Source organism: Phoenix dactylifera, chromosome 4, assembly GCF_051530095.1.
Source record: "Phoenix dactylifera cultivar Ajwa chromosome 4, Ajwa_hap1_PhDact_Kaust_v1.1, whole genome shotgun sequence".
NCBI classification, from domain to species: domain Eukaryota; kingdom Viridiplantae; phylum Streptophyta; class Magnoliopsida; order Arecales; family Arecaceae; genus Phoenix; species Phoenix dactylifera.
The window spans coordinates 49,505,308-49,521,149 of record NC_143193.1 but is presented as its reverse complement, the minus strand read 5'-3'; the positions used below and the strand labels follow the sequence as shown (position 1 = coordinate 49,521,149).

At 40.5% G+C, this 15,842-nt stretch overlaps 1 protein-coding gene across 1 annotated transcript; it reads left to right on the top strand.

Annotated features, from left to right (window-relative positions):
• The first annotated feature begins 7,646 nt into the window (after positions 1-7,646).
• LOC103704810 (uncharacterized) lies at positions 7,647-13,346 on the top strand. The gene is made up of 2 exons (XM_039133547.3): positions 7,647-10,575; positions 12,527-13,346. The coding sequence occupies exons 1-2, from the start codon at positions 8,010-8,012 to the stop codon at positions 12,946-12,948; spliced, it is 2,988 nt and encodes a 995-aa protein (XP_038989475.3). The 5' UTR covers positions 7,647-8,009; the 3' UTR covers positions 12,949-13,346.
• The last annotated feature ends 2,496 nt before the right edge of the window (positions 13,347-15,842 follow it).

Below are 15,842 nucleotides of genomic sequence, written 5' to 3'. Positions count from 1 at the left end.
TCCATACATACATACATGCATACATATATTGAGTTGCATCAAGGTGCACAAGCTTTAATTTTATAAAATGAGAGGAGTATCAGAAACTATAGCTAGAGCGGCTATTTCAATAGCTGCATGCAAAATGCCAGATATGTTGAATCTACATTCTAAAGCTTGCCAACTAGCGTCTGAAATAGGTCTCTTCAAAATTTTGGATTGGACCTGTACCAATACCCTCTCGAGGGAAGATGAGATTGAACTCGAGAAGAAGAGGACACTAAAAATCAAGCTCATTTTATGTTCATCTTGCACTGAAATTGCCTGTGGGAGTGCTAAATCTACACAAGCACATGCGAACCTCAGCTACACCAATCTTAATGTATTGGTCCTACAAATACAGGACATGGAGTCCTTGCTAAAATTTAAAGCGATAGGTTTCCGCCATGCATGGGTTCAAGCAGTTTTTGCATGGTATCCCACTATAAGAAACATCCCAGAGCAAGAATCATTTAAGATGACCATAGAACACATTCACAAGAAATTAGATGATAGTAAGTAGATTAAAGAATGCAAAAGAAATATATATTTTTATAACATAAGCAAAAGAAATATTTTTCTACTATATTATTAGTATGTCACGGAAGTATATAAATTGGTTTCTACAAAATACAAATTTGATGTGGCGGAAAATAAGCATAATCTTGTGGGATGATCAGATTAGTTAGTCCACCTCAAAACTGATGTGGCAATCAGGATATACTCTGCAACTCTTTGATGTAATTGGGCCAAGTCAATTCTGACCGACTTAAAAGTCAAATCGAGCAGACTAAAAGCGGCCAGCCTTCGATATAACACATCACCCGACATACCTAAGACTAAAAGTGGCATCATATCCTAAGATGGTTCTGGTGCAATCCTAGACGGTCACAATACATCCCTCGACAATTATAACACGATCCTAGTCCGTTACATCATGATTCGGAGGATATTGGAAATCCTATGGCTATATGCTCAAAATCCCTACACAAAAAGTATGAGAACTAGAAGATTCTTTCCCTCTCTTATTCTGCAGCCATATTCCTTCTCTTTTCTAGATCAAAAACTCCCTCTCTAACTCAAACATCGAAGACGATCCATATTAGCAATTCAAAGATCGATAGTAACAATATTTATATAAACTAGCATCACCTCTCCCCTAAATATGTGAATTTCAAGTGTTTCTTGAAATATTTAATACAGATAATATTTCGGATTAGTTTTTCTCTGCCTTTCCCTCGCACATGCACAAAAAGATTAAAAAAAAAAAAAACTAGTAGTCAAGTAGGTCTTAGGATCATTTAGAACACAGTCTTCTCGATAAAAAGGTGATTCATCATCATCCCAACTTTATCATAAGATTCCTTCCCCCAAAAATAAAACTTAATTTGCCATGAGAATTGCGAGCTCATCCTTTCAAAAAAATAAAATAAAGTAAAATAAAAAGGAATTGTAAGTTCAAATCATCAATCCCTTTCCTTCCTTTAATTCCTTTCCTACCTTCCAATGCGAGGTATTTGTTAAAATTCAACTCTTTAATCACATGGGGGCACCCTTAATTAAGACCCATATTGGAGGTGCCTGAGTCCATTGATATTCCTGAGAAAGCATAATCTTTAAAGAACACACTCAAGGTCAAACAATGCTCTCTCTCTCTCTCTCTCTCAAGAGTCATGCAACTAAGTAGGTCCAAAACAACTATACAATGGGATTATAGACCGAAATCATGCAAAAAACCCTTCCACTAATCTTTGTCGCAATATAACAAAGTACTCCTTTGGAGGCCTCTACCAATGAAACCAATAGGTCTTTTCTTTAAAAGTAAAAGGAAAATCTTGGATTTGAGTGCTTAGGATCTAACTTTTTTTTTTCTTTTATACCTTTTTTCTCCCTTTGACACAATAGTACATTATATGCAATAATGTAGATTGAGAATGAAGTACATCATACTAGTTTTAAAGCAAGAAGTGAGTTTAGAGTATGGAGAAGAATTAAGCTTTTAAAACAAGGAAGGAGGTGAGATGATGAGATGCTTATCTTGTTGGGCTCTTGAGCCATGCCAATGGTCCATACTAGCACAGTGTAAGAGTACATGCGCACAGTTATTATTATAATTATGTAAGCTAGGTTATTGAATGGAGTAACTTGATCATAACAATCCTAAATCATGATTGATCCCTCAAGATAAAGGCATTTGCCTTAATTACGAGCGATTAGTACATCCATCACTACACAAAAAAAGAACATTACCGACTCTTATTTGCCGACGCTTATTCCAAGCATCGGCAAAAAAATTTTTCCGTCAACATTTGCCGACGCTTTTTAAAAGCATCGGCTAATGACGACGCTTAAAAGCGTCGTCGAAGTTAATATGTAATTAATGACACTTTTAACGACGCTTTTTAGCGTTGTTAAATAACGCTCTGCACGGATGGAATGAAGGTACCGATCGAAGAGGTTGTTTGTATTTCTAAATGGTGGAGGAGAAGATGCAGACCGCAAATGGTATTTTTTTGGCAAATGGAAATTCGCGACGCTTTAAAGCGTCGGAAAATATTTTTTCCACTGTAGCATAAGCGACGCTTTACCGACGCTTTGGAAAGCGTCGGGATGGTCTCTATCGACGCTTTTAAGCGTCGTTAATAGCAAAAAAAAGCGTCGCTAATGTCCAAGTTTCTTGTAGTGCATGCGGACCACACCTATTGATAGATTAGACCCTCAAATCGAACTTTTCAGAAAGATCATCAATCACCTTTTCTATCATAGTAGATATCTTATTATCCAAGATTTGTCCCTACTGTTTTGGTCAGTTTTGCAAATTCTTATTCACTGTACTACCTTTAATATTATTTGTCTTTTTTTTTGAGAGAGAGAGAGAGAGAGAGAGAATAGGAGACTAATGAGCTTCAACCACATTAGTCACCCGCAATTTTATTAAAGGGAAGAAAAGTTTATATGCACATTTAAGGAAGACTATAGGCAAGAATTTACATCTGAAACAATGAAGAACGAAGATTCAAAAAAGAGCCAACAGTAATGCTTCAGTTTATTTCATTTGAAACAACGAAGAAAAGTTGTTGATCTGATTAGTATTATTAATTATTAATGAAAAAAATACACTAATGCAAAGAGGTCGATGGTAATTGTATTCTCATAGACAAGGTAATGCAGCAGTTTGTTGGCTACCAGCTTCTGAATGTCTAAATTTACCATGTCAGTTGTGCATAGAAGATGCCAATTCTTCCTGTGCTGCCTGTGAAATCTAGTACTTGCATCTTGAGTGGTAAATGGGCGGCTTAGGTAGAATCCTAAGTAAATATGCACTAGCCGTTACTGCTCGAAACGGGAAGAAAAAGCCAAAAAAAGGACATATGATAATCTAAAAGTCTCAGCGGAAGCAGCAGTTCAGTAAAAACAAACAAAATATGCTGGGTTGCAACATGTACAGTAAAATCGATTCAGATATTGCAGTGTTCCTTGCATGGCTTCTTGTCTCTATACGCCAATGTTTCTCGAGTTGGACTTTTGAGATGCTTCCCATATACATATAAGAAAAGTACCGAGCACAGGCATTATAAAATTCAAAAGTAAAACCAACAGTGAGTGGGCAGGCAAAAGCTCTATGGTCGTTCAAACAAGGAAGACTCCTGCCATCATGCTTGGGAGGTGTGCTTTCAGTCTTTCCGAATAGTTTAAAAGAGTAAACCAACTTTATCACAAACTGTGTCGGCACTTAGATTCTTTCTCCTCTCATGACGTTCGCTGCCAACACAGAGAGAGCCATGGCACCTTCCAAAGATACTCCCTTGTCCTAGAAGCCAGGATGAGATCTCTTTTAAGAGCGTCTTCCATCGGTCTTAAAGGAATGGAGCAATATACTGGGTTTTGCTTTATTTTTCCCCCTTCCCTTTGAATCCTTTTCTTTCTCTCTTTTTGTCTTTTCCTTTGCCCTCGCTGGTTCATCCTCCTGCTTTTATTCAATAAAATAGGAATATAAGATGAGGTGCACCACTTCAGTAAAGGAAAAGAAGCCTGGCTTGTTTCTTGGCTTTTGCAAGGCCTAAGAGACCATCACTTATCCTGTTTGAAGACCAGCTTTCTTTCAAACAGCAAGGCATGGGATAGTGTGATCGGTGTCTTCATAAGGCATTCATGGGAAAATAGTGGCCTGACATGCCACTAGCTATCGCATTCCAATCATTCTTGGAAGAGAAAAGAAAAATGAACCATGATTTGTTCTTCATAAAAAAGTGACGACGAGCCTAGATACTATGTTGCATGACTGCAGAAATCCTTGTTGAGAGGTGTGGAAATAGGGTCTTCAGTCTCTTTTTTTTTTTTAAAAAAAGGCTTGAGCATGATAGAACTGCTAACATCTGATCAATCCTTCTCACTGATAGCAACGTGCAGCTAACAAGTAATTCATCTACATCACCATGGATGGTACTCAGAGAAACATGCAGTCCTCATACTTTTCCATTGGTATAAATGCATTTCAGGCTGTGGGAAACATATATACCAACTCTTCCACTTTGGCATTGAATACAGCATTGCCAGAACTTTGAGATTAATAGCGGTTCATGATTCACATCGAAACGCTTGCAAGTTTCACTGGAACCAACTCTTCTAGCACCTATCATGAATTCCACTTGTCCAATGATCGCATCGAGTCGAAACTTTTTGTGTCTTTTCCTGAAGCTAGTATACATTATGACAAGATGCAGATGTGGGTCAAGGTTATGCTGCACTTGTCGATCATCGACCTTAGTCAGTACGTAACAAGTTTAGTTGATCAAATATCGAGGAGAGATGATATTGATGATGTAGAAAAGAGCGGAAGTGAGGGTCCACTGGAGATCTGCCGGGGGAGTAGGTCCTGTTGTGGAAGCAGTGAACTTGCTGAGGGCATCAGTGCTTGGATAATGAACTGCGTACTTCTGTGACTTTTTTAAGCAACCTTCCAAGTGAAAGAGTCATTTAGGAGTAGTGGACCTACCTAAAGACTCATTACTGTGGCTTTTTACACACAGATGCACCTTATCAGCTGCATGTCTTTGGACCATTTCTTAAGCCACTAGCAATCCATCCCAATGACATGTAATCATTTACAATTGGTGACCACCCGTGACCACACCACCTGCTTCTTAGTCTGTCACAAAAGACCAAGATGGTGAAACCCCCCAGGAGGGCATCGTTCTTGCATGCACTCATGATCAACTCCTCCTCACCAGATCTATCAAATGACCACTAACCCTTCAAGGAAGGAGAGCCCTTAGACGCCATTGATGCTTTCAGAATTGGTTCCCCCCCTGGCCGCGGGGTGGAATAAAGGAGCTCAAAGCCTGAAGGGGCAAAAGAAGAGTGAAGTGGAAGAAGCGCTAGAAAGCAAAGAAGGCCACTTTGGGAAGTGGGAGGGGGGAAAAAGAGAGAGAGAGAGAGGTTCCAATTCAAGTCCATATGATACAAGAGCTCTCTTTCCCATGTGAAGGGCGGGCCATGGGGATAGATATCTTTATTTTTCTTTTGAAGTCGAGGGTATCCAACCCCACATACACACACACACACTCACTCACTCTCTCTCTCTCTCTCACCTCTCGTCTCTCCTTTGCTTTAGTTTTCTTTTCTTTAAGACCATATCCTTGAGCAAGGGTGGGAAGGGGGAGAATAAAGCAGACAAAAGCTTCAATGATTCCATTCCACACAACATACCCACACTTGTATATTATTACAGTCATCATTAATGTTGTTTATAATCTTTTTTCCTCTTGTTATAAAAATGGCAGTTGATCTTAGTTATAAGGACATAATGATTCAACTATAATCACATTCAGAGGCGTACATGCATTGGGATATGATATGCCAGATATGTTCACATCCATCTCACATGCTTTTTATTGATGTTAGAATGACAGAATCACCAAGTGGTGAGGTGAAACACTGCTTCATTGAGTCAGCTAAGGACATTCCAAGCTTGGCTTTTAATTGCAACGCACTAGGCTCTGCTATGTGACCCAGAGAGCAAAGGATAACTCTGTGGTAATTAATAGTTCTACTATTGTATCTTTCCGAACATTCTTATTGGATACGCATATAAAATTTCGGCAAGAGAAAGGGCAAAAAAAAAAAGAAAGTAAAAGAAAGACCATGCTCTAAATTTAAAACCTTCACCACAGACTTTTGGGTGTGTCTGGTTCAATTTGAGTCTTGCTTTAATGCATCTAAATATTACAATTGTAACTGGTTTTAAATATAACGTGGGTGATAACCAATCATATTAATGAGACCCAATCTAGCTATGCTAGGAATCGACCCTGGCTGGAATGGCATCTAAATTTAGGACTTGAATGCAATTCACTAATCCATAATCATATCTTGGCCAAGTATATGCTAGATTTGATCTCCTATCTTCTAACTAGTTTTGCTTGACCAAATTGTATAATTTGCTGAAATCCCACAAGTTGATTTTCTCATGCACAGCCTTGATGGAGGACTATAACATGGAATTTCCTTTCGAAACCCGAACCGTTGTCTTGATATAACTACTAGATTTACGCTCGAGAACATAAATGGAACCATTAATACTTATGATGTGGGCGTAAATGAGTCTAATGATATGGCATGACCAGATTGGTCCAGCTCATAATTGACATGGCAACCAAAATACTCTCTAAATGCTCTAAAGCAGTCAGATCGAGAACACCCTTGCCGACTTGGGGACCAGAGCGAGCAGACCAGAGGCAATTGTCCTCTGAGGTCACGTACCATCTGATGTGAAGCCTCGAAGCTCAAATAAATAGATGCTCAGCTCAGTATCTATCCCAAACTGACTGAGTCCTCTCTCCCACTTTGCGAGCACCCTACTTAGTACAGATGCATACTCTCGGGATGACTGTAAGTAAAGATTACAATAATAGCCCCCATGGTTGTGCCAAATCTCTAGACAGTTACAACATAATTCTAGACGGTTACAACATGACTCCAAACTGTTAAAATACGATTCACTGAAGACTCGAAATTCCAGTTATAAATAAGCCATGAGACCCTGCAAGAAAGCGCATCCTAGGTAAATCCTTAATACCAGCATTATTATAATCATTGTTACTTAATCATCGAAGGGTCTGGTAGGAGCTAATCCGGTAAATACTCTAACCCTTTTGTTATCTTGCAGATTCATAGAGACGGGTAGTCCGGAGATCAGCAGCCACAAGTTGGTAGACTTAAACGGATGATTTGAAGTTATATTCATGCTAATAAAGAGCCATGGCTTGGGACTAGGTCCAAAGTCTAAGCATGATTTGCCAAGAGAATAATATCTATCTAATAACAAAAGTAGCATCCTGAAACCATGTTGGTCCGGTCTTATTTTCCCTAGAGTGAACCGCGTTCAGGCAGTCAAGGGCAGACTTCTGATCACTCACTTTACTTTTTATATTTTTCCTAAACATCCCCGCAACTTTTTTTTTTCTTCTGTTGGGGGATAGAATAACCAATGAAACTTCAATGAAACTCTGCAGCCCATCGGCAGTCTTGTTTTCCCTGCTAAAAAAATTTAAAACCACCTCTCCCCTTCACTCTCTTTCCCTCTTTCACCTCCTTTATTGCCTGGCTAAAGAGGCCCAAAGAGATCTAATAAAACCAGCGAGCAGAACCACCTCCATTCTCTTCCCACTGAAGCCAGAGAGCAGAGGAAAAGAAGAAAGAAAAGAGAGAGAGAGAGAGAGAAAGAGAGAGAGGGAGCACTGTTCTCCCTGAAGGCAAAAGAGAGGTAGGTACTACGTTCCACCATTCCTTCTAATGTGAAGTCTCTCCCCCAAAGATGATGCCTCTGTTCCCACTTGCAGCTTCTCAGATTCCTGTGGCTTTTCCTTTTCCCTAGCCTTATATTCTCCTCTGTTCAACCCCTCAACCTCCATTTCTCCACTCACTCCCCTGCACCCATATCCCAAAAACCCATGCCACACTAAAAAACGTTCCCAAAAAACCACAAAAAAATGTTTCCTCTTCTACTCCTCTTGCTGTTCTCCCTTCTGTGCTCTTGTAGTAGTACTCTCCACAATGATGCCGCAGTCCTGGCTTCTGTGAGAAAGAGCTTCCATTCCACCAGCCCAGAATTAAGCAGCTGGAACACTTCCAATCTTGGCTCGGCCTGCACATGGTTCGGAGTGCGGTGCGAGCGAGGCCGAGTCGTGGCCATCGATCTCTCCAACCTGAACATTTCGGGTTCCATTTCGCTCGAAATCTCCGGCCTTGAATCCCTCGTCAACCTCTCCCTTGCTGGCAATGATCTCGAGGGGGAGATCATGGTGTCAAATTTGCCTAGCCTTCGCTACCTTAACATTTCCATCAACCAGTTCAGTGGTGGCCTGGACTGGGACTACTCGAGCCTGCCGAGCTTGGAGGTGTTTGATGCCTACGACAACAACTTCACAGCACCATTACCCCCCGGAGTTGCAAATTTGAAGAGAATCAAGTATCTAGACCTCGGCGGCAACTTCTTCTATGGAAGGATCCCTGCAAGCTATGGGAGCTTGCCTGAACTGGAGTACCTCTCGCTCAATGGCAATGACCTCAGAGGGAGAATTCCAGGTGAACTCGGCAACCTCACCAACTTGAAGCAGCTCTACTTGGGCTTCTACAATGCATTCGAGGGCGGCATACCGACCGAGCTCGGGAAGCTCATCAACTTAGTCCACCTTGAGCTCTCGAGCTGCAGCCTCGACGGCGAAATCCCACATCAACTTGGCAATTTGGTCTCCCTCGACACGCTATTCATCCACACCAATTTGTTATCAGGACCGATCCCATCGTCGCTTGGGAACCTCACCAGGCTCGTCCATCTCGACCTCTCCAACAACGCGCTCACCGGAGAGATACCCCACGAGCTCGCCTCCCTCAGCGGACTGAGCCTTCTGAACCTGTTCATGAACAGACTGCATGGTTCGATTCCAGAATTCGCCGCAGAGCTGCCGAACTTGGACACTCTCCAGCTCTTCATGAACAACTTCACCGGCACCATTCCGGAAAGGCTCGGCTCCAATGGCCGGATTCGGGTGCTCGACCTTTCGTCGAACAAGCTCACTGGTACCATCCCTGATAACCTCTGCCCCTCAAACCAGCTCAAAGTCCTCATTCTGCTGAAAAATTTCTTGTTTGGTCCAATCCCAGAGAGCTTGGGCAAGTGCTCGACCCTGACCAGGGTGAGACTAGGCCAGAATTATCTCAATGGCACCATTCCCTCAGGCTTCCTTTACCTCCCCAAGCTCAACCTTCTAGAGCTCCAAAACAACTACCTCTCTGGTCCAATCTCAGAGAATGCCAACTCTAGCCATGGCCCAACCCAATTGGCTCAGCTCAATCTGTCTAATAACTTGCTCTCGGGACCTATCCCATCCTCCATTTCACACCTCTCTTCCCTCCAAGCCCTGCAGCTAAATGGCAATCGATTCAATGGCTTGATTCCCAGCTCTATCGGTGAACTCAGGCAGATTGTGGAGCTCGATCTCAGCCAGAATGCTCTCTCTGGCCAAATCCCACCGGAGATCAGCAATTGCACTCAATTAACCTATCTTGACCTTAGCCAAAACAACCTCTCCGGACCAATTCCCTCGGAGATCACCGGAATTGGGATCTTGAACTACCTGAACCTGTCGAGGAACCACCTCAATGGCGCAATACCGAGGTCGATCGGCGTGATGAGGAGCTTGACGGTGGTTGATTTCTCCTTCAACGATTTGTTCGGTCGGCTACCAAACACCGGTCAGCTAGCCTACTTCAATGCTTCATCCTTCGCAGGCAACCCCCATCTATGTGGGCCGGTCCTCAACAACCCATGCAACTACACGGCCGGTCCCGTTCCGTCCCGGCACGTCTCGGGAGATTTCAAGTTGGTTTTTGCACTAGGCCTTCTCCTATGCTCCTTGGTCTTCGCGGCGGCCGCGATCGTGCGAGCGCGGTCGAACCGCCGCAGGTCCGATGGTGACACGTGGCGTCTGACGGCATTCGGTCAGGCGGATTTCGGGGTGCCGAACGTTTTGGAGTGCATGAAGGATGCGAACGTGATTGGGCGCGGCGGGGCTGGTGTGGTGTACCTTGGGCGCACCAGAACCGACCAACAGATCGCCGTCAAGAGATTGATGGGATTCGGATCCAACGGCCATGATCACGGGTTCAGGGCTGAGATCAGGACTCTAGGGAGCATCAGACATCGGAACATCGTGCGGCTGATAGCCTTCTGTTCCAATAGGGACACCAATGTCCTGGTGTACGAGTACATGAGCAACGGGAGCTTGGGGGAGGTGTTACACGGGAAGGGAGGGGGGTTCTTGGGGTGGGACCGCAGGTACAGGATAGCAGTGGAGGCTGCCAGGGGTCTATGTTATCTGCACCATGATTGTAGCCCTATGATAGTACACCGGGACGTGAAGAGCAACAACATCTTGCTGGGAGCGAATTTCGAGGCACACGTGGCGGATTTTGGACTGGCCAAGTTCTTGCGGGATGGGGGCGCATCCGAGTGCATGTCCGCCGTTGCCGGATCCTACGGCTATATTGCTCCTGGTACGTTGTTCCCTGACCTGTGCTTGATTTCATACCCAACCATCTGATTTGATTTACAGTATCTTGCTTACAAGTCCCTTGGAAGCCTATACTTATAAATGCCCTTCTAAATGTTACTACATCTTATGATTATCTTTATTTGATCTGAAAGCTAGAATAGGTGGACAAAAAATATCATTTTGGTCAAAATTTTATTATGAACTATCTAGTGCGAAAATTTTACATATAATAATTATAACAGAAGGGGACAACTAGTGATGATAGAGATTTTCTTATACAAGTAGTTAAGAGTAAATACTAGGGGGCAAGTTGTTCAGTGGCATGAACTTTCTCTTTTTACAGTGTATGACAAAGTATTTGGTCTAATATGACAAAATTAATGCAGTACACTAGGGATTGTCCAGTGTCAAGTTGGCTTGTCAGCGAAACATTGCCTGAAAAGAACTTTTTGGTGACTAACTAGAACCCAACACATCTTAAAGGAGCTGCTGTCATCTAACTTTTTTGGCCATGGATGCCACTCAAATCACTTTAACTTGGAGGTTGGTAGCCTTAGAGATATAGGATGCCCTACACGGCATGCACTACATAGCTCTGCATCATTACCAATCATCTCATTTTTTTTTCATAGATTTCATTCATCATATGCTCATCTTGATGACTGGCCCATAGAAAAAAAATAGATAATTGGTACGGTGCATAGCTATATTAAAGCATACAGTATAGGATATAATTTCTCGCTAGCTGTTTAGAATAAGAGGACGACAAGTACATGCCGGTGCTAATTGGGTGGCAATTGCATCCACAGCTTCTATTCAACTCAAAATCTTTGATCTCACTTAAATCACTTTAACTTGGAGGCTGGTAGCCTTAGAAATATGGGTTGCCCTACACAGCATGCACTACATAGCTCTGTATCATTACCAATCATCTCATCTTTTTTTCCATAGATTTTATTCATCATGTGTCTTGATGACAGGCTCATAGAAAAAAAAAAGGAAAAGATAATTGGTATGGTGCACGACTACATTAAAGCATACGGCGTAGGATATAATTTTTCGCTGGCTAGTTGAAAAGGACAATAAGTACAGGTGCCAATTGGGTGGCAATGGCATCCATAGCTCCTATTCAACTCAAAATTCTTGATCTCCTGAGCTTGAGATCTAAAGAGAAACAAAAAAATTACAAAGGAGGGTGACTTCCATGATTTCACGTGAAAACGTTAGGGGTGATATGGGTATTTTCAGTGGGATCCACTGGAACCGCCCATTAATTTCGGTGCCGCGAGTCGTACCGTCCGAGATGGAAGTCCGAGTCAGCGGGGCCGACACGGAAGCAGCTCTGACTGCCTTCATAAAAAGACGAACAGTACCAGAATCCCAAATTAATGAGCCCTTGTTTGCAGTTAATAAAACCAATTGCTTGGTATTTTAACAAGCATGTCTTTGACACTGAGGCTCATATGATATTTTTTTTTTTGATCTATGTGAATGCTTGTCCTAGGATTCGCCAAAAGTAGTCAACTATTAGGGGAGGAAAGATTCCCTCAAACTTTGACATCGTTTTCTTGATTTGAAGGGGGATATTCCTACCTTGGGATTGCAGTGAATGCTGCCATCCACTTGTTTTGTTAGGCTTAATTAAGTCGGTTTCACTGCTAAATCCCATAGCCTCTACTGGAAAGTAATTTTGAGTTAATATGTGAGATTGTGCTGGCTCACTAGCAATAAGTTGCAAAACTAGATCTTTTTTCTCGAAAAAAAAAATATGATGAGAGTTATATTTTCCTACCTTCTGAATATATGTGTAAACTGATTATTCGTAACTTTATGTGGTACTAGAAAAATCTGGCATAAAATTTCACTTTTAGTTCAATAATTGCCATGCTTTTAGAGTAATATAGATTTTTTTTGAAACTATATTTTATATTTTCTGCTCTTTGTGAATGCAGAATACGCTTACACTCTTAAAGTAGATGAGAAAAGTGATGTCTATAGCTTTGGAGTGGTTCTTTTGGAGCTTATCACTGGACGACGTCCGGTTGGAGACTTTGGCAATGGGGTGGACATAGTGCAATGGGCCAAGAGGATCACTAATTGTAGCAGAGACAATGTTGCTACAATCGTGGATTCAAGGCTAAGCACGGTGCCTATAAATGAGGTGATGCATGTCTTCTTTATTGCAATGCTATGCATTCAGGAAAACAGTGTTGAGAGGCCAACAATGAGGGAAGTGGTCTTGATGTTATCTGAATTTCCTCATCATGCCTCCGAAGATCAATCTCCTTCTTCTTCCTCGGCTCCTCCTAGAAAAGAAGACAACCCCAACAAGGAGACCAACTGTTACAAGCTCTTTCCAGATCTCTTAACCTAACTTTGGGTTGTCGAACTGTGGATATTAATTACACTAATGATGCTGAAGTTGGATATTATAATATGGCCTTGTAGTTCACCCAAGTTATTCCCCCTTTGTATTTCTAAGGTTTGAATGGAAGTTGTTGGGTAGAAAGAGTGGTAAGAGTAACATAGATTTTTTTCCCTTTTGAAAGGTGTATAGGGTCATGTTCTTTCATCTAGAGTTTGCATGGCTAATGTTGTCATGCGGCTCTATGTGGTCCATGTATTATAGTTCTCCATCATGGCATTTTGCTTTTGCAATCCTTGTAATCTTTATCCACCATCCACTGTCCTATCCCTTCAATTCCTTGTGATATCCTTTGATAGCTCATGCTGGGAAACTAATAAGTGTTGGTGTAACTTTTTTACATGTGACTTGTCCTGTCATCATTTGGATAAAGTGCTAAATTATGCTTTTTGATGTTATCATATGGCTTTATGGTTGCACGATGCGCTTGTTTATATATATATATTCTTTGTTTGAAGGTTATAATTAACCCAAATGAAGTTAAGTAATAAGAATCTATCATCTTTTCCTAAGTGAAAGTGGAAAAGGCTGAGACAGCACAAGTTACATGTAAAATTGTTCAAATAACAATATAAACTTTGATATGCAAATAAGTGCAACAATTATACTTCAAAAGGATAAGATGGGAATTTGGATTTCTTTTATATGAATTAGGACATGATAACTTGCAGGTTACCAAATCAAGTAGGCCCTTGACAATCCACATCTGATTCGAAGAGTCATGGGGAAATGTAGTTTGGTAGTTGAGATCTTTCAAGTTGGGTGCTGCCATGGTTGCTCGTTTTGTGTAGAAATATATCTGAGATAGGTTTATTTGTCCAAAAATGCCCTAGACCCTAAGATGGTATTTTCACAAAAATACATTGGATCATATATATGTTTGCAGAAAATTTAGCCTCGATATGTTTCTACCTTTGTCACTCAAGGAAGGACTGCATTTATCCTTGCTGAAACCAAGCCTCTTGGATCTCTGTCTGTCTGTCTGTCTGTTTGTTTGTCTGTCTGTCTGTCTGCAGGTATGCTCACAAGCATATGCATATTTACATGCTTACAGTTTTAACATCTTTTAGTATACCTAAGAGGGGCAAGACTGGATGTAGCAAAGCCAAAACCTATTACCTATATGGTATAATTTGATGGTCCATGGGCTTGATGTGGGCTAACAAGGTGTCCTTTTTTTCTCTCCTGAATATAGCTGTCAAGGTATCTACAGGCCCAACTCAGTTTTCTTCTTGCTAAAAGTAGCATTCATTTGTGTCTATGCATATTTTTGCATGATAAATCTTCTGAAATTAGTTGTAGCATCACTGCATCTCTTCTTGCTTACTCCTTTACACTTTCATTGCATTATGAAGTTTTAAATCATTTGTACTATTGGTACATGTGCCACATTATATATCTAAAGAGTTATCAATGCCATCTATTTAATTTAGATATGAACTATCGAATTAGGGTAAAAGTTTGTTAAAAAAAAGAAATACTGTGGCTTAGTCATATATATTTAAAAAGTTAAGCGATGTAGCTTATGTGAAAATTATATTAAATATTTGTAAGTAATTAAAGGCCCACTCAATGTGAAAATTATATAAACTAATATCGACCCTTCAAAAAAAGAAAAGGTGCTGTGATAGTATTCAAAGTTGTTCTTAAGTTATATTAGGTTGCATACTGCCTTATTAGGATGATTCTAACTTATAATGTCTGATATAGTTGCTGACATTCTCATTGAAAGACTACTAGTATTCTTGCATTTTTCTTTAATGCAAAACTATACATGGAGCTTCTGTTTCTTGCATTAAAGTAAATTTGGTATCAATTTTTGATCTAAGAGACCATCAGATTTGATATAGACTATTTTGACCACTACGTGTAGGATTAAAAAGGATCCTAAGATTGGCAATATCGGAAAGTCTAATCACATACCAAACTTCCAGAGGCTATAACTTACCTGTACGATGCTTAATCAAGATAATCCTTTTTTTAATTTTAAATCAAATGACTTTTTGAGCTCTACAATGTGGCATTGCTCCTTAAAGTGTAGGGCGTATCGAGTGAGAAAGCTTAAATTTCATTGTTTGGGCTCTAAAATAGAAAAATTGATTTTTTTTTTTTAAAAAAAAGATCTAACGTATCTTTCAATTAGGAAATAATTAGGTGGAGCAATTGAAGGCAAAATCAATATAGAAGTTAAGAACTAGCTCTTGTAATATTTTAGCTTTTTTATAGTTATATTCACTAGTTAATTTTAGAAATGCTAAGTCGAACTAAAACTAAAAAAAAAAATCCGATCCGGATTATGCAAGAGTAGCCCTTATTAGTATAAGTAGACTCTATGTATATTAATTTGTTACTAATCACTTAAAGGAAAGAAATCTTACTTTCATTAAATTTTCTTCTTTCTTCTAAAATCTTTTTGAAGACTCAAGTTAAATGGATTGAGAAAATTTTCCCTTCTTCTTATTTGGATTAATTTTTTTAAGTATATACAGTAAAGAAAAGGGGATTTAGGCACACCTAGGACTAGATTTTGCACCCATCGCAAGTCTTTCTTTATGCCTTCGCAGCTTCTTCGAGGACCATTCTGTCAATGAATAGCTTGAGAGGACAAACATTTATTATCCTATCATTGGCATGCTGCCTCTCCTTCAAGAAGCTCTAAAATAGGTTCCTTTGGCTCTCTTTATCTTTTTTTTTTCAGAAAATTGTTTCCTCTTGTTGTAAGTCCTTCAATGATCTGCTCTTAAAAGGCAGACTGGCTAAGTTGCAGCCGTCAGAGTAGAAGACTGTTTGTTTTGGTAGAAAGTGAGAGATGATGCTGGCAAGTATCAATGAATGGATAACTT